The sequence below is a fragment of the Cherax quadricarinatus genome, chromosome 4 (assembly GCF_038502225.1).
Source record: "Cherax quadricarinatus isolate ZL_2023a chromosome 4, ASM3850222v1, whole genome shotgun sequence".
Classification (NCBI taxonomy): domain Eukaryota; kingdom Metazoa; phylum Arthropoda; class Malacostraca; order Decapoda; family Parastacidae; genus Cherax; species Cherax quadricarinatus.
The window spans coordinates 25,914,219-25,933,528 of NC_091295.1; the positions used below are offsets into that span (position 1 = coordinate 25,914,219).

General features: G+C 39.6%; 1 protein-coding gene across 3 annotated transcripts in view; it reads right to left on the bottom strand.

Moving 5' to 3' along the window:
* The window catches only part of LOC128684156 (uncharacterized), an 80,363-nt gene that overhangs the window by 38,305 nt on the left and 22,748 nt on the right, over positions 1 to 19,310 (bottom strand). For all 3 annotated transcript variants that reach the window (XM_053770274.2, XM_053770275.2, XM_053770276.2), the window contains exon 3: positions 5,270 to 5,385. In XM_053770274.2, coding sequence (XP_053626249.2) covers positions 5,270 to 5,385 — 116 coding nt within the window. The remainder of the gene's footprint in view (positions 1 to 5,269; positions 5,386 to 19,310) is intronic.

Sequence of the window (19,310 nt, forward strand, 5' to 3'; positions counted from 1 at the left end):
AGGTGTTGTGGCATTGGGCAAGTTCACCATGTTCGAGGTGAGTGACGGGGATGTGGAAGAGTTGGTGGAGGACCACAGGGAAGAGCTAACCACTGACGAACTGCAATAGCTTCAACTGGAACAGCATCAGACCACAGCTGAGGAACTTGCTTCAGAGGAGGAGGAAAAGAGAGTGAAGGAGGTGCCTTCTTCGGTGATTAAGGGCATGTGTTCAAAGTGGAATGAGTTGCAAAGTTTTGTTGAAAAGTATCACCCTGGCCAAGCTGAAACAAGCCATATCTGCAACATGTTCAATGACAAAACCTTGCCCACTTCAGGCAAATCATAAAGAAATGCCAGAAACAGACCTCTCTGGACAGATGTTTTGTGCAACAGGGGTCCAGTGACTCTCAAGTTGTTCCCAGTGGCATTAAAAGAAGGGAAGTAACCCCAGATAAGGACTTGCTACCTAAAGTCCTAATGGAAGGAGATTCTCCTTCCAAACAATAGTGTACACCTTCCTCCTATCCCCTCCTCCCATCTTCCATCCACCCAGAAGTCTTCAGTAAAAGTAAGTGTAATATTATTATTTTTTATATGCATGTACTTGATTGATTTCTGATTGTTTTCAATATGTAAATCTTTATTTAATTTGATAAAAAAAAATACTTTATTTTAATATTTTTGGGTGTCTGGAATGGATTAATTTTATTTCCATTATTTCTTAGGGGAAAAATGGTTTCGAGTTTCATGAATTTCGACTTTCGGCAGGCTCTCTGGAACGGATTAATCACGAAACTCGGGGGTTCACTGTATGTGAATATATACATGAATATGAATATGTATTCGGCTGGCTGGCTGGCTTTGGCAGTCTCTGTCTGTCTATATCTCTGTCTATCTGTCTCTCGCATGTACACCTAAGTACAGTTATTATACATAATATAAAGTAAGTAATAGTAGTGTCACTTGCTCGGCAATCAGCGAAGGACTCATAAACCAAAAACCAACAGGTTTACCAGCCACTTCCTGAGACAGAGAGAAGCAGATGGAAAGACAGACACACACAGGCAGACATAAAGAGATGCAGATAGACTGACAGACATACAGTAAAAACATATAAAGCCAAGGTTCCCTCCAGCAGCACACATTCATCAAATATCACTGGCTGTCACTTGTTATCTGACGTTTGTCATAACACCATTCTTCAAGGAGTTTCATATTATACTTTGATCCATTCTCTCTAAATGGCCAAACCACCTCAACAACCCCTCTTCAGCCCTCTGACTAATACTTTTATTAACTCCACACCTTCTCCTAATTTCCACACTCCGAATTTTCTGCATAATATTTACACCACACATTGCCCTTAGACAGGACATCTCCACTGCCTCCAACCGTCTCCTCGCTGCTGCATTCACAACCCAAGCTTCACACCCATATAAGAGTGTTGGTACTACTATACTTTCATACATTCCCTTCTTTGCCTCCATAGATAACGTTTTTTGACCACATATACCTCAATGCACAACTCACCTTTTTTTCCTTCATCAATTCTATGATTAACCTCATCCTTCATAAATCCATCCGCCGACACGTCAACTCCCATGTATCTGAAAACATTCACTTCTTCCATACTCCTCCTCCCCAATTTGATATCCAATTTTTCTTTATCTAAATCATTTGATACCCTCATCACCTTACTCTTTTCTATGTTCACTTTTAACTTTCTACCTTTACACACACTCCCAAACTCATCCACTAACCTTTGCAATTTTTCTTTAGAATCTCCCATAAGCACAGTATCATCAGCAAAAACTAACTGTGTCAATTCCCATTTTGTATTTGATTCCCCATAATTTAATCCCACCCCTCTCCCAAACACCCTAGCATTTACTTCTTTTACAACCCCATCTATAAATATATTAAACAACCATGGTGACATTACACATCCCTGTCTAAGACCTACTTTTACCGGGAAGTAGTCTCCCTCTCTTCTACACACCCTAACCTGAGCCTCACTATCCTCATAAAAACTCTTTACAGCATTTAGTAACTTATCACCTATTCCATATACTTGCAACATCTGCCACATTGCTCCCCTATCCATTCTGTCATATGCCTTTTCTAAATCCATAAATGCAATAAAAACTTCCCTACCTTTATCTAAATACTGTTCACATATATGCTTCAATGTAAACACTTGATCTACACATCCCCTACCCACTCTGAAACCTCCTTGCTCATCTGCAATCCTACATTCTGTCTTACCTCTAATTCTTTCAATAATAACCCTACCGTACGCTTTTCCTGGTATACTCAATAAACTTATTCCTCTATAATTTTTACAAACTCTTTTGTCCCCCTTCCCTTTATATAAAGGGACTATACATGCTCTCCACCAATCCCTAGGTACCTTCCCCTCTTTCATACATTTATTAAACAAAAGTACCAACCACTCCAACACTATATCGCCCCCTGCTTTTAACATTTCTGTTATGATCGCATCAGTTCCAGCTGCTTTACCCCCTTTCATTCTTTGTAATGCCTCACGTACCTCCCCCACACTTACATTCTGCTCTTCTTCACTCCTAAAAGATGGTATACCTCCCTGGCCAATGCATGAAATTACCGCCTCCCTTTCTTCCTCAACATTTAAAAGTTCCTCAAAATATTCTCACCATCTACCTAATACCTCCCTCTCCCCATCTATTAACTCCCCTACTCTGTTTTTATCTGACAAATCCATACATTCCCTAGGGTTTCTTAACTTGTTTAACTCACTCCAAAATTTTTTCTTATTTTCATTAAAATTTCTTGACAGTGCCTCTCCCACTCTATCATTTGCTCTCCTTTTGCACTCTCTCACCACTCTCTTCACCTTTCTTTTATTCTCCATATACTCTGCTCTTCTTATAACACTTCTGCTTTGTAAAAACCTCTCATAAGCTAACTTTTTCTCTTTTATCACACCCTTTACTTCATCATTCCACCAATCACTCCTCTTTCCTCCTGCCCCCACCCTCCTATAACCACAAACTTCTGCCCCACATTCTAATACTGCATTTTTAAAACTCATCCAACCCTCTTCAACCCCCCCACTACTCATCTTTGCACTAGCCCACCTTTCTGCCAATAGTCGCTTATATCTCGCCCGAACTTCCTCCTCCCTTAGTTTATACACTTTCACTTCCCTCCTACTTGTTGTTGCCACCTTCCTCTTGTCCCATCTACCTTTTACTCTAACTGTAGCTACAACTAAATAATGATCCGATATATCAGTTGCCCCTCCATAAACATGTACATCCTGGAGCCTACCCATTAACCTTTTATCCACCAATACATAATCTAACACACTACTTTCATTACGTGCTACATCATACCCTGTATATTTATTTATCCTCTTTTTCATAAAATATGTATTACTTATTACCAAATCTCTTTCTACACATAGCTCAATTAAAGGCTCCCCATTTACATTTACCCCTGGCACCCCAAATTTACCTACTACTCCCTCCACAACATTTTTACCCACTTTAGCATTGAAATCCCCAACCACAAGTACTCTCACACTTGGTTCAAAACTCCCCATGCACTCACTCAACATTTCCCAAAATCTCTCTCTCTCCTCTACACTTCTCTCTTCTCCAGGTGCATATACACTTACTATAACCCACTTTTCACATCCAACCTTTATTTTACTCCACATAATCCTTGAATTAATACATTTATAGCCCCTCTTTTCCTGCCATATCTTATCCTTCAACATTATTGCTACTCCTTCTTTAGCTCTAACTCTATTTGAAACCCCTGACCTAATCCCATTTATTCCTCTCCACTGAAACTCTCCCACCCCCTTCAGCTTTGTTTCACTTAAAGCCAGGACATCCAGCTTCTTCTCATTCATAACATCCACAATCATCTCTTTCTTATCATTTGCACAACATCCATGCACATTCAGTCTTCCCACTTTGACAATTTTCTTATTCTTATTCTTTTTAGTAATCTTTACAGGAAAAGGAGTTACTAGCCCATTGTTCCCGGCATTTCAGTTGACTTTTACAACACGCAGATTCTTATTCCACTTCCCCATGGATATAAAAGGAAAAGTAATAAGACCAAGAACTATTAAGATAAAATCAAAGAAAACTCAGATGAGTGTGTATAAATAAACGTGTACATGTATGTGTAGTGTGACCTAAGTATAAGTAGAAGTAGTAAGACATACCTGTAATCTTGCATATTTATGAGACAAAAAAAAAAACCAGCAATCCTACCATCATGTAAAACAATTGCAGGCTTTTGTTTTACATTCACTTGGCAGTAATTATTGAGTATATATACGCCCGAAACACTGGCTCGTAAGATGTATATATACGGTCGAAACAATCAAAAGGTTAATTTAAAAACAAAAAACATTTTTTTATTTTTCAAAATATTTGGAGTGCCACGCAGGTGAATGTAGATCTACGTTTGGACAGTTTAAGGGTTAATAACCCTTCTTCCACCCTTTGAATTAAACCTTTTGTAGCCTCACAATCTTCCAATTTCTTCACCCTTAATTCGTTGCATAATATTTACATTACATTGCCTTCAAATTTGGTATCTCCACTTCCTGCAGCCTCCTCCTTGCTGCAACATCTAAAGACCAAGTCTCACACCCAGATAAAAGTATTAGTACTGCTGATACAGTCCCCTTTTTCAACTCCAGTGATAAACATTTTTCTTTTCACAGATGCCTCAATACTCCATCTGCTTTATTTTTCATTATGTATTCTATGATTCATCTCACCTTTCATACACACATCTGCTGACACATTCACTCCCAAAAATCTAAATATGGAAGTGATACTGTTTAATAGTGAAGAATTTTTACAGTACACTGGAACCTCGGTGTTTGAATGCACTGGACCTCAAACAAACCAGAGTCCATACAATTTTGTTAAAAAAAAAAATAAAAATTAACCCACCCTTTGAATGTTTTCTGGAGCCTGAATGCGCTGGCTTGTTTATAATTCAGTTGTAAACAACTTTACACAAAAAACATTTCAAGTGCTTTGAAGTGCCATCTGACACTGACCTAACTCTCAAAGACTTCTGGAAGAGTCATTTCAACATCCTCCAGTGTGTGAGGCTAATAACTGAAGCCTGGAAAATACTGTTTTGGACATAAAACTTTTTCCAGTTCGAACACCACCTAGAAACCAATTACTGTAAGTTCAAACACCAAGGTTCCACTCTATATCTTTTTCTTCTTATTTTTTGCTAAAACATAGTACAGTATTATACATACCTGGAGATAATTCAGTGTCGTCATTAATTTTTTCAAGCCGCTTAGAATAAACCAGATAACCTAAGTAGCCAAATAAGTTCCAAGCAACCGCTGCATATAGTAGAGAGAGATTTTTTCTGCGAGGAAATGAAAACAAACATAATCGGTTAATGTGTGTCATACTGTGCAATTAACATAAGTACTGTATCATTATTTAGAGGAGGAGGAGGAAGTGGTAGAAGTGGTGGTGGTGATGGAGGAAGAGGAGGAGGATTTATATATGGTAGATTTAGGGATTTGAATAAGAGCATAGTATGTTGCCTATTGGTAATATTTATGATAATTCTGAGAGCTGCCTTTTGTAAGGTACAACTGGTTTAATATGTATAAATGAGGTGGATCCCCAGGCACAGATTCCATAACTGAGGTATAGGTAGATGAGGAAAATGTAAAGTGATAGCAGTGCGGATTGTGGAGCATTACAGTGGATAATGGAGAGTATTCTTACCATCTTAGAAACTTTTGTTGATGCGTGTTGGATGTAGGTGTTAAATTTTAGTTGTCTACTATTAGATGTAGGAATTTTCCCTCTTCTTTTTGTGCTATTTAAGTACCATTGATTCTGATATCTAAATGTGGACATGGTTTATTCTGGAAAGATATGTAGAATTTTTTTTTTTTTCAAAACTGAAGGCGAGTTTGTTGGTAATCATTCATATGTGACTTTTTCAACTCATTATTCACTATGGTGCTTATTAACTCATTCAGGGTCCGTGCCGTAGATCTACGGCTTTATGTTGAGGGTCCAAACCATAGATCTACGTCATGAGATCAGCTCATTCTGATAAGCTGTGAGAGGTAAATTTGGGCCTAGATATGAGAGAATACATCTATGTGGCATTTGTACACCACATAAAACAAATCCTGCAGCACACAGTGCATAACGAGAGAAAAAACGAGACCGTAATTTTTTATTAAAACAGCGACTTTGCAGTATTTTTTTCATATTTTTTTTATAGATGTATTTGTAATTTCTTGATCTCATTTGATAGAATGAAAGATATATTACAGAAATAGAGATGATTTTGATTGGTTTTAGCACTGGAAATGGCTTGAAACTGAGCTCAAAGTAGCGGAAATGTTAAATTTTTGCCGATGTTCAAGAGTAAACAAATGACCTCACACGTCTACTACACGCCAGCTGGTGGGTCTAATATACATTCACAAATGTGCTGATATTATTTATACAATTATTACAATATTGCATAACAGTAAATCTTCTATTTTTTGGTTTGAATAAAAATTAATTATGTGAATAAAAAATCAAAATGGAATTCATTTGTAAAGCCTGAAAACGTAACTAATGAGCAGAGGAAATGTTAGTTTAGTGCCAGGAATGCCTGCATTGTTTATTCTGTACCCTATTTTGAAATTGGAATACATGTACAGTGGACCCCCGGCTTACGATATTATTTCATTCCAGAAGTATGTTCAGGTGCCATTATTGAACGAATCTGTTCCCATAAGGAATATTGTGAATTAGATTAGTCCATTTCAGACCCCCAAACATACACGTACAAACGCACTTACATAAATACATTTACATAATTGGTCGCACTGGGAGCTGATCGTAAACCGGGGGTCTACTGTATTTTGAACTTTGTATTAGACTGGCCAAATTACCAATTTCCGATCACTTTATTTTGTAGTTGAAACAGTTGATTTAGCGATTTCTTGTGTTTAATCGATAGAAGAGAAGTATTTTTTTTGTTATTATCACACTGGCCGATTCCCACCAAGGCAGGGTGGCCCGAAAAAGAAAAACTTTCACCATCATTCACTCCATCACTGTCTTGCCAGAAGGGTGCTTTACACTACAGTTTTTAAACTGCAACATTAACACCCCTCCTTCAGAGTGCAGGCACTGTACTTCCCATCTCCAGGACTCAAGTCCGGCCTGCCGGTTTCCCTGAACCCCTTCATAAATGTTACTTTGCTCACACTCCAACAGCATGTCAAGTATTAAAAACCATTTGTCTCCATTCACTCCTATCAAACACGCTCACGCATGCCTGCTGGAAATCCAAGCCCCTCGCACACAAAACCTCCTTTACCCCCTCTCTCCAACCTTTCCTAGGCCGACCCCTACCCCGCCTTCCTTCCACTACAGACTGATACACTCTTGAAGTCACTCTGTTTCGCTCCATTCTCTCTACATGTCCGAACCACCTCAACAACCCTTCCTCAGCCCTCTGGACAACAGTTTTGGTAATCCCGCACCTCCTCCTAACTTCCAAACTACAAATTCTCTGCATTATATTCACACCACACATTGCCCTCAGACATGACATCTCCACTGCCTCCAGCCTTCTCCTCGCTGCAACATTCATCACCCATGCTTCACACCCATATAAGAGCGTTGGTAAAACTATACTCTCATACATTCCCCTCTTTGCCTCCAAGGACAAAGTTCTTTGTCTCCACAGACTTTTAAGTGCACCACTCACCCTTTTCCCCTCGTCAATTCTATGATTCACCTCATCTTTCATAGACCCATCCGCTGACACTCCCAAAATATCTGAATACATTCACCTCCTCCATACCCTCTCCCTCCAATCTGATATCCAATCTTTCATCACCTAATCTTTTTATCCTCATAACCTTACTCTTTCCTGTATTCACATTTAATTTTCTTCTTTTGCATACCCTACCAAATTCATCCACCAATCTCTGCAACTTCTCTTCAGAATCTCCAAAGAGAAGTAATACTAGTGAAATGGCTAAGAATTTGGTTGACTGGAATAATGTAATTGGCCTAAAATGGGAGTCAAAGACGGCAAAATCGCTGATGTGTAAATATTACTGACACATCAAAATTTGCGAGAGGATAATTTCGTCAGTTTTCCATCAAATTTTTTACTTTTTGTTTTATTACCTTCAGAAAAAGATTCTCTACCATTTCATAAGAAAAAATAACAAAATTATTTTTTGAAAATTCTTGGACCCTGGTGCACACTGAAATTTGGCCTCTGGACCCTGAAAGGGTTAACAAGGGTCTGAACCTGATATTTAAGATTCTCATCAGGTGCTGGGTGGTATTAGGTTTTTATCACAACTACCCTTAGATGGCATCAAGAATGAGAGAGATGAGGAGAAAACAAACGTGAGAGTGAACTGGTGGTGGGCAGCCAGACAAAAACAGCTTATACACATTCATTTCACATAATGCATGCATTTGCGGAGCTTTTCCCCATAATACAGACACTTTACATGTACAAGTTTCTTCAGATTGGTGCAGTAGAATAAATAACAGCAACACTCCCATTCTCATGCAGCACACCATTTTCAGAGTGAATGACACTGAGTGAAGGAATAAGAAAGGAATATTTTTCTACAGTTACCCCCAGTAATACTGTACTGTACACCGCTTCTCTGTGTTGGACTAGAGAAAATGGAATTCTTGCCATAACTAGTGCAAGCTGCCTGGCAACCACATTTCATATACATGTACATGTATATGTATATTTATACAGTAGGGCCCCACTTATATGGCAGGTTAGGTTCCAGGCTACCACCATAAAGCTGAACACCCTTTTTTTCCACTTATAAATGCATTTAAATACTAGATAACAAGTTTACACTAACATATATTAAGTTAGCAATAGAACTAGGCATTAAAAAACAATAAAAAAAAGTAAAGTACACATATAGTACACTCATTACTTACCTTAAAATATTTGTAGTCTTAATCTAGGGTGAGATGAGTAGTGTTTATTGTAAGAAATCAAGTGTGGTATGTATGGTAGCCAGCGAGGCTACCATACCAAGCCACCCCACCCACACATAATACAGTGGAACCTTGACTTACGAGCGTCCCAATTTACGAGTTTTTTGAGATACGAGCCGTCCCTGGGCCAATTTTTTGCTCTGAGTTACGAGCCAACATTTGAGTTACGATCCAGCTCCCCCCTCCCTCTTCCCCCTCAACCCAAAACCTGGACACCTCACTTGTTTATCTATGATTTAATACTTTATTTTTTTTTTTAGGGTGGCCCGAAAAAGAAAAGCTTTCACCATCATTCACTCCATCACTGTCTTGCCAGATGGGTGCTTTACACTACAGTTTTTAACCCTTTCAGGGTCCAAGGCCAAAATCTGAAGTGGTGCCCCAGTGTCCAAGAATTTTCAAAAAAAAAAATTGTTATTTTTTCTTATGAAATGGTAGAGAATCTTTTTGTGAAGGTAATAAACAAAAAGTAAGAAATTTGATGGAAAATTGACGAAATTATGCTCTCGTGAATTTTGATGTGTCAGCGATATTTACGAATCGGCGATTTTGCCGACTTTGACTCCCATTTTAGGCCAATTACATTATTCCAGTCGACCAAATTCTTAGCTATTTCACTAGTATTACTTCTATTCTATCGATTGAGCACAAGAAATCGCCAAGTCAACCATTTCAACTACAAAATAAAGTGACCGGAAATTGGTAATTTGGCCAATTTAACACAAAGTTCAAAATATTCCAATTTCAAAATAGGGTCCAGAATATACAATGTAGGTATTCCTGGCACTAAACTAACATTTCCTCTGTTCATTAGTTATGTTTTGAGGCTTTACAAATAAATTCCATTTTTAATTTTTATTCACATAATGAATTTTTATTCACACCAAAAAATAGAAGATTTACTGTTATGCAATATTGTAATAATTGTATAAATATCATCACCACATTTGTGAATGTATATTAGACCCACCAGCTGGCGTGTGTAAGACGTGTGAGGTCGTTTGTTTACTCTTGAACATCGGCAAAAATTTAACATTTCTGCCACTTTGAGCTCAGTTTCAAGCCATTTCCAGTGCTAGCACCAATCAAAATTATCTCTATTTCTGTGATATGTCTTCCATTCTATCAAATGAGACCAAGAAATCACAAATACAACTATAAAAAACATACGAAAAAACACTGCAAAGTCGCTGATTTAATCAAAAATCACGGTCTCAGTTTTTTTCTCTCATTATACACAGTGTGCTGCAGGATTTGTTTTATGTGGTGCACACATACCACATAGATGTATTCTCTCATATCTAGGCCCAAATTTACCACTCACAGTTTATCAGAGTGAGCTGAGCTCATGACGTAGATCTACGGTTTGGACCCTGAACGTAAAGCCGTAGATCTACGGGACGGACCCTGAAAGGGTTAAACTGCAACATTAACACCCCTCCTTCAGAGTGCAGGCACTGTACTTCATGCTTTAATTCCATGGAAATCATTATCGTTTTCTTCTCAGCAATAATAATGATATATTATTATTACAGTCAAGTCACTCAGTAAATCAATCAAGTCAGTCAAGTCATTCAGTCAGTCAAGTCACTCAGTAAGTCAGTCAAGTCATTCAGTAAGTCAGTCAAGTCATTCAGTCAGTCAAGTCATTCAGTAAGTTAGTCAAGTCACTCACTAAATCATTCAGTCAAGTCACTCAGTAAGTCAGTCATTCAGTCAGTCACACAAACTCTTGTTAATGTCTTTTTTTGTGTACAAAGTAACACTTCAGTTACGGCTACAGGCTATCTCGTCTAATATCTTTGTTAATTCTAAGACTTAAGTGCTTATACCTCTTCCTGCCACTTTCAGCAACACTAGTATGGCTACTGGGTGTCATGATTGCTTGGCAGATACAAGATATAGTAATTAAAATATCATAACACAATTGACAAACACAGCTGCCTTGTAGCAGAGAAAGACTGGACATGTATGAATTAGGAATGCTGGGATGGTGGGGGGGGGGGGAGTGTCGGGGAGTGGTAGGGGATGGCAGGAGGGCTCCCCGGCTGCTACACAACAAGGTGGCCGCTTGAGCCAAAGAGAATTTTTTTTCCTTCCCACAAACTGAACCATGTTAAATTAATTATACAACGTGTTACATAAAATTGTGCAGCAATTCTTCAATGGTGGTCTATTGTATTATTATAATAACGATAGAGCTTCAGTTCCATAAATTAATAATAATAATAATAATAATAATAATGACAGAGCTTCAGTTCCCTAAATTAATAATAATAATAGTAATAATAATAATAATGCATAATACATACATAATAATTCAGATTGCTTCTGCTAGTTGGCACAGCTGGTAAGCAGTAAACATGTTTACATCTTTGTGGGGGGCAGTTCTCTCATGTTTGTTTGCATTTTTTTTACAGTCACTTGGCCAAATTTCTGTTTTCTAACCATGGGCCCTAGTGATGTACTGCAGTTAGCCTCAAAAGTACTCAGAACATAGGAAGATACTAGAGTCAAATTGGGACAGAAATGGCCGATGCTTCTGCCACTGCCACTTCCTCTGCCACCATATTATGGCCTATTTTATTCATTCTAGAGTACATATCATGTTTGTGCTAATTATATTGCTTATGTCATATTATACGAATTGTGATAGATAAATAAGCCATACAGTTGATAATAGCATCATATTCAAGTATTTTCTCTCGTCTCTCCAGAGTGCAGGAACGAATTAATGGTTTTCAATTAATTTAAATGAGGAAAATTAATTTGATATACGAGTAAATTGAGTTACGAGCTAGCTCCTGTAACGGATTAAACTCCCAAATCAAGATTCCACTGTATTCTGTGACATTTAAGTATCCCAGAGTGATAAAATGAATATACAGTTCACTCATTACTTACGTTAAAATATTTGTAGTCTTAATGTAGGGTCCGAGGTGAGTAAACAAGATAAAACAAATAAATGAGAGAGAGAGAGAGAGAGAGAGAGAGCATGAGTACATGAGAGAGGACAGGCATGGAGTTACGTAAACAATAAAGGCATGTGCGCGTTTGTATGCTCTGAGTTTTTTTTTTTTTTAGATTTTGCCACCAAAGTGGCTAGTTTATTGTGCACCCCATATCCATCCTGTGGACAGTAGTGCAAGAGCATATGGATACACAAAAGGCCTAGGAACTAGGCCCCAAAAGTGTTAACAGGAGTACATATGGATTTTTATCTACATATCTATAGTTCACTTATCTGTCACAAGCAAATTTAGGAAATTTGCTAAGTATACCTGGTATCTTATTTTCAGTAATAAGATATCTTGACATGTCACATAGGTTATTATACTGTCTATCTCTGTATTCCAGAGGCGTCGTTAGGGGAGGGGCAGGGGGGGGCCGCCCCAGGTGACACCATTTAGAGGGTGACACCGAAGAGCCTCTAAAGAAGGTGACACGAAGAACATAAGAAAGGAGGAACACTGCAGCAGGCCTACTGGCCCATACTAGGCAGTGCTGCAGCAACATAAGAGAAAAATCCTTTGTTTCTATATAGCCTATTATATGATTACAGAGTACAAATAGGCCTATATAGGGAAAAATCAATGACGCTATATGATAAACTACGATAAATCGATAATTTTATTTATGATGTTTTGGAGAAACCCTTAATCGCCCTGGCATCACTATGATCAGTCATCAGTGACGTTACATACTGTGTCTGCTGCACCGCCCACGAGTGAGTTTGGTCCAGGTGGTGTATATGTGGCTGGGTTAAACAGACAAAGGGTCAGGTAATTATCATATTTTGAGCTTTACTTTCACTTATTGGTGATATCAATCATGCTCATGAATCAAGATATATGAACGGGTGAGAACTGACATTCATGAAATGTTGAAATAACCGTGGTATGTAAGAACATAAGAATGGAGGGACACTGCAGAAGGCCTACTGGACCATACAAGGCAGGTCCTTATCAAAACTACCCCTACCCAAAGCTTTTCCACCACATGTATAAGAACATAAGAACAACTACAACAACTACTACCTCTACTTGTACTACACCTCACTCAAAGCCTATATATACCCTCTGTGTCCATGTATTGTTTGTATCAGCTTGACAAAGTTCCTGGAAAGTGAAACATTGCTCCTCTCTACTTTGTATTGGACTGAAGAAGCTGTTGTGTGGCAAAACGTTTCCTTAATAATGATTCCCATAAGTGTCTCAATCTTTAACTTGTCAGTTTTCAAACCATTTATCACAGTAGTGAATGTATATGCCACTGTGCATAGGCTTGTGCTACACGGAAAAACCAAAACCTGTATCTGAGAGGTGGATATTAACATCAAGGAAAGGAAGCAAGGAATTAGATTCCCACTGAAGATTGAGACACTTATACAAGATAAGAACATAAGAAAGAAGGAACACTGCAGCAAGCCTGTTGGCCCACTTTGTATTGTACTGATGAAGCTACACAGTGGCTAGAGTCATGAGGCCAAAGAGCAAAGATGTCATCTACATACACAACTTTCCTTGTATGAGTGAATATCAAAATGGTATACAATACTGACAGGTTGGTAGGTAAGACACATAGGCAACAGTTAGGCAATTTTATTCCAAAACGTTTCGCCTACACAGTAGGCTTCGTCAGATCTTCAGCCGAGTACAGAAAGTAGGCAGGAGCAGTAGAGATGTGAAGACGATGTGATCAGTCCATCACCCTTGAAGTTGTAGATTTGAGGTTGTCAGTCCCTCAGCCTGGAGATGTTCTGTTCCATAGTCTGGAACTATCTGTTGCCTATGTGTCTTACCTACCTTTCTTTGTATGAATCTTAGTCCTGGCTTTGTCTCTGTAGATGCCTTCCTTTCCCATTACATTGTAAAATGCTCCAAACTTCAGAACACCCATGACTTAACCTGATTTTTTTTCTCCATTCTCCTTTCCTCTTTCTCCTTTGGGTTTTCTTTCTTCTGCCTTGGGTGTTTGGTCCATTATTATTATTTCCCCCACTCCTTCTTGTGTTTTTGTTCCTACCTTTTGTGGGCCCATAGCTCACTTGCAGTGCTCCTCTTTCTTAGTACAGTGGACCCCCGGTTCACGTTATTAACCCGTTCCTGAGAGCTCATCGTAAAGCAAAATTATCAGAAAGCGAATCAATTTTCCCCATAAGAAATAATGGAAATCAAATTAATCCGTGCTAGACACCCAAAAGTATGAAAAAAAAATTTTACCACATGAAATATTAAGTTTAATGCAATAGAATAATTACAATAACAATAATAACAATAGAATAATTGACACTTACCTTTAATGAAGATCTGGTGATGATTGATGGGATGGGAGGAGGGGAGAGTGTCAAAGTTTTTAATGTTTAGAAGGGGAATCCCATTCCATTAGGACTTGAGGTAGCAAGTCCTTTTCCAGGGTTACTTCCCTTCTTCTTTTAATGCCACTAAGACCAGCTTGAGAGTCACTGGACTTCTGTCGCACAACATATCTGTCCATAGAGGCCTGTACCTCTAGTTCCTTTATGACTTTCCTAAAGTGGTTCACAACATTGTCAGTGTACAGGTTGCCAACACGGCTTGCAGTAGCTGTGTCAGGGTGATTTTCATCAAAAAATGTTTGCACTTTAAGCCACTTTGCACACATTTCCTTAATCTATGAAGTAGGCAACTTCGTCAATTTCTCTATCCCCTCCTCCAAAGCAGCTTCCTCAGGTCTGGCCTCTTGCTGTTGAAGATGATCTAGCAGCTCATCAGTGGTTAGCTCATCATTGTCTTCCTCCACCAACTCTTTCACATCCTCCCCACTAACCTCCAACCCCAAGGACTTTCCAATGCCACAATGGATTCCTCAACTGGCATAGAATTCCCAGGGTTAGCCTCAAACCCTTCAAAATCCCTTTTGTCTACACATTCTGGCCACAGTTTCTCCCAAGCAGAGTTCAAGGTCCTCTTAGTCACTTCCTACCAAGCCTTACCTATAATGTTTACACAATTGAGGATGCTAAAGTGATCTCTCCAAAACTCTCTTAGAGTCAATTGAGTTTTTGAGGTCACTACAAAGCACCTTTCAAACATAGCTTTTGTGTACAGTTTCTTGAAGTTGGAAATGACCTGCTGGTCCATGGGCTGCAGGAGAGGAGTGGTATTAGGAGGCAAAAACTTCACCTTAATGAAGCTCATTTCCGCAGAAAGTCGCTCTGCCACGTCTGAAGGATGACTAGGAGCATTGTCTAATACCAGGAGGCACTTAAGGTCTAATTTCTTTTCAGTTAGGTAATTTTTCAGTGGGGGCAAATGCATGGTGTAACCAGTCATAGAAAAAGTCCCTAGTGACCCATTGTTACGCCCTTTGTGCATAATTTAAGAAGGGTCAATTGATTAGTGTGTAATTACGGCTTTTTCACTTAGTACAGTGGACCCCCGCATAACGATTACCTCTGAATGCGACCAATTATGTAAGTGTATTTATGTAAGTGCGTTTGTACGTGTATGTTTGGGGGTCTGAAATGGACTAATCTACTTCACAATATTCCTTATGGGAACAAATTCGGTCAGTACTGGCACCTGAACATACTTCTGGAGTGAAAAAATATCGTTAACCGGGGGTCCACTGTATTATATTACTGGTACCTTTATTCGTAGCTAAAATAAAGACTCCTAGTTTTATAATATTATCTGGTCATGAATTATTGATTTATTTCGTAAGATGTTTTGTGTTTATATGTTGAATTGCCTTGTGGTCGTTTATGCTTCACAAACTCACTCATTCCGAGGTGACGTCAAGCTAGGGAGTTTTACTCATAGCAGTTCATTCTCACCTCCGGTAGAGAAAGCACCAAGCCACGGAGCTCCCTTATTCTCTTGTTGCAGTCTCAGAACCTTTGAAACAGGATTCTTGGGTTCAACCAAGGTTGCTTGGATTACTTCAGTCACAGAATACTTGACGGGTTGCGTCTGTGCCGTCAGCTATATAATTGAAGCAATACACCACGTCTGAGTTCTCCAACTATTAAAGTCTCGTGTTGGTCTCGAACCAGTTCTAGCTGTAGTGTAAATAATTGATTGAGGAAGTGGTAAAGGCACCCTCTCTAGTGTTTCATTGATCTTGACTTTGATTATGAAACTACAGTGATTGTGTACATATGAATTTATAAGAAAAGGTATACCTAAATTTTATCAATTATTTAAATTACTAAGTGACTCTATAAGCTTAGTATTATACTGAATAAAACCAGATAAAGCATTATAGAACTTTTTTGCCTTATATTTATATATGTGTATTTGAAAAGAGTAAGAAGACCTGAGTGGATCTTCACCTGTTGTTACTAACGGGTCTCCTCTCTGAAAAGAAAGACTCAAAACGTAACAAGTGGGGGCCTGTCCTAGGAGATATCCCGACTATATCTTCCCAATGGAAGTTCACATACAGCAACTGGATAATGAATTGACTTTGGATAAGTTAGAGACTTTGAAACTGCAGACGTGCTGGCGGATAGCGAAGCATTTAGGGGTGACATATAACAATCGTTATACCACAGAAACTGTTCGGTCTATTATAAGGAATATCTTATTCCCCATACCTCCTGAAGTTTCTGAGTCGCCTGATTCAGAGGACGAAAGTCTAACATCCCAGCTGGATCGCATGTCTCGAGTAAACGATCTAGAGGCATCAGGTGGAGCCGGCAAATCAGCCCCTGGAAGTTCTTCAAATTCCTTAGCTGCTGAGAGTATGTCAATGCCAGGAGCAGAGGAAATGTCACGTGACAAACTCCCCCCTGAAAGGGAAAATGAAGCAGGGGCTTCTAATAGTCCGTCACCGAACTATGATGCCGTACGAGGAGTGGGAGCTCAGCCCAAGATACGACCGGAAGGGTTTCTTTCCCAATCTCCACCAATTCCCTTGACACCCATCTCTCTGGACTATTTTAAGAGAATGGTGCATCTCATAAATTTGCAAACGGCTCAGTTAGAAGCACAGCGAAAACTGTATGAAGAAGAATTTGAGAGAGAGAAAATCTGTTGTGAAAGACAACAAGTGGAGAGAGACGTGAGACTGACGGTTTCCCCGAACCTCTCCTTTGATTTACATAAGGCAGCATCTTTAGTGCCTCGGTTCAGTGAAGCTGACCTTGACACCTATTTTCACACCTTTGACAACCAGGCAAGAGGGATGCAATGGCCTAAGGAATATTGGGCCACCCTATTGCACACAACTTTAACTGGTAAGGCTCAAAAATGTACAGCTACTCTGCCTTATGATAAGTATGTGAATTATGAGGTTGTTAAAAAAGTAATTTTGGAAACTTATGACTTGCTCCCATTGAGCTACCAACGGACGTTCCGTACCCTACAACGGCTACCCGGGCAAACGTGGGTAGACTTTGCCCATCAGAAGAAGATAGCCCTGGAAAGGTGGTTAAGGGCCTCGGGCTGTGACTCTGTGGAAAGCCTAACTCAGTTAATATTACAGGAAGAGTTTAATAATGCCCTGTCAGGAGACTTGCGTAAGTTTTTAATTGATCATCAGACTTTGGATGTCTTAACCTCCGCCTCGCTCGCTGATCATTACGAAATCTCCTCTCAGTTAATGAGAGAGAAATCCCCTCAAGAGAAAGTAAGGAGAACACCCCCGAGGGATTGGCGACACTGGCCAAGAGAAGAGATTCGCCAGAAATTACCTCCCCATCAGGTGGCTCCTTACCCCATTCTTAAACCTAATGCTGGGGAGCATTTCGATACGAAGTCCCACCTGGAGGTGGATAAAGCAAGGAAGAAACCTACCTGCTCCTACTGTCAGAAGAAAGGGCATGTGAGAAGCCTCTGTTACAAGCTAGAAAGAGACCGGAAGAATAAAGTTCTAGATGTGGTTCCTGTACAGATGACGTCTACCAGGTCCCAGGGACAGCTGGACCCATGGATGGAGCAAGATTCAGCCGGTCAAAAGGTTCCCACTTCTAGATGACTGACTCCCTCAATCATGTCCAAAAAGAAAGTGAGGCAATGAGTCCTTATTTTTCTATCGGTAAGGCCGGGACTACCAAATCCCAACTCGTTGAAGTAAAGTCTTATAGAGACACCGGGAGCTACCTAACTTTGTTGAGGGAAGGTGTTCTCTCTTTGAATGACTCGACCTATACCAAGACAGATGTGCTTTTAGAGGCATATGGAGGGACCGTGTCTCGGGTTCCCCTCCATAAAATATACTTGAAAATAGGTTCTTATGATGGATATGCAGTGGTAGGTATATCAGAAACGGAATTTCCCATTAAGTCAGTAGACCTACTTGTCGGATAAGACTTGGGCCTGGGAGGGATCTGTAAAGTACCTCTCGTCATAGAGAATACCTCAGATGAAAATTTTGCCCTTGAGGCTTGCGCGGAGGGTCCACTTTTATTTCTTCTCGCCGTAGTTACGAGAGCCATGGCAAAGTCCCGTTCACTCCCTTCGTCTTTGAGCAATAATCCCTCTGATTGGGGCCTGGATCTATTGTTTGGCGAAGCTCACATGCCAGAAGCTGAAGATAAGTTACCAGAAATTAGTACATCAGATCTAACGGCCTTGCGGATTAATGATTTTAAGCAAGAAAATTTGATCCAAGAACAGCGAGAAGACTCTTCTTTGGAGGGAGTAAGAGGACTAGCCATTACTGAAACTGAGGCGGCAGATGTAAAAGATTGCTTCTATTATAGTAATGGTCTTCTTATGAAGAAAATTCCTACGACAGCTGCCCCAGGTATTAATTTATGTGCTACGAAACAGGTACTGGTTTTACCGGGAAGATTCCGAACTCTGGCTCTGGAAGTGGCCCATAATAGTCCAATGGGGGGACATCTGGGGATACGGAAGACACTGAGAAAGTTGTCTCGATATTTTTTCTGGCCCAAGATGAAAGAGACGGTGGTAGAGTACCTTCGAAATTGCCCGATTTGCCAGAAAATAGGTAAACCAGCACAGACACCGCCACCTGCTCCCCTCATTCCTATTGCAGTAGAAGGAGAACCTTTTACTCGTTTGATAATCGATTGTGTGGGGCCCCTTCCTAAAACCAGGTTGGGTAATCAATACCTGTTGACTATAATGGATACTGCCACCAGGTATCCTGAAGCTGTTCCATTAAGAAAAATAAATGCTCGAGCTATAGTAAGGGCTCTAATTCGATTCTTTTCCCAGGTAGGGTTGCCTCGGGAAATTCAATCAGACCAAGGCTCTAATTTTACTTCCAAAGTGTTCCGAGAAGCATTGTCTAGACTCGGTATTAAACCCTTACTCTCTACTG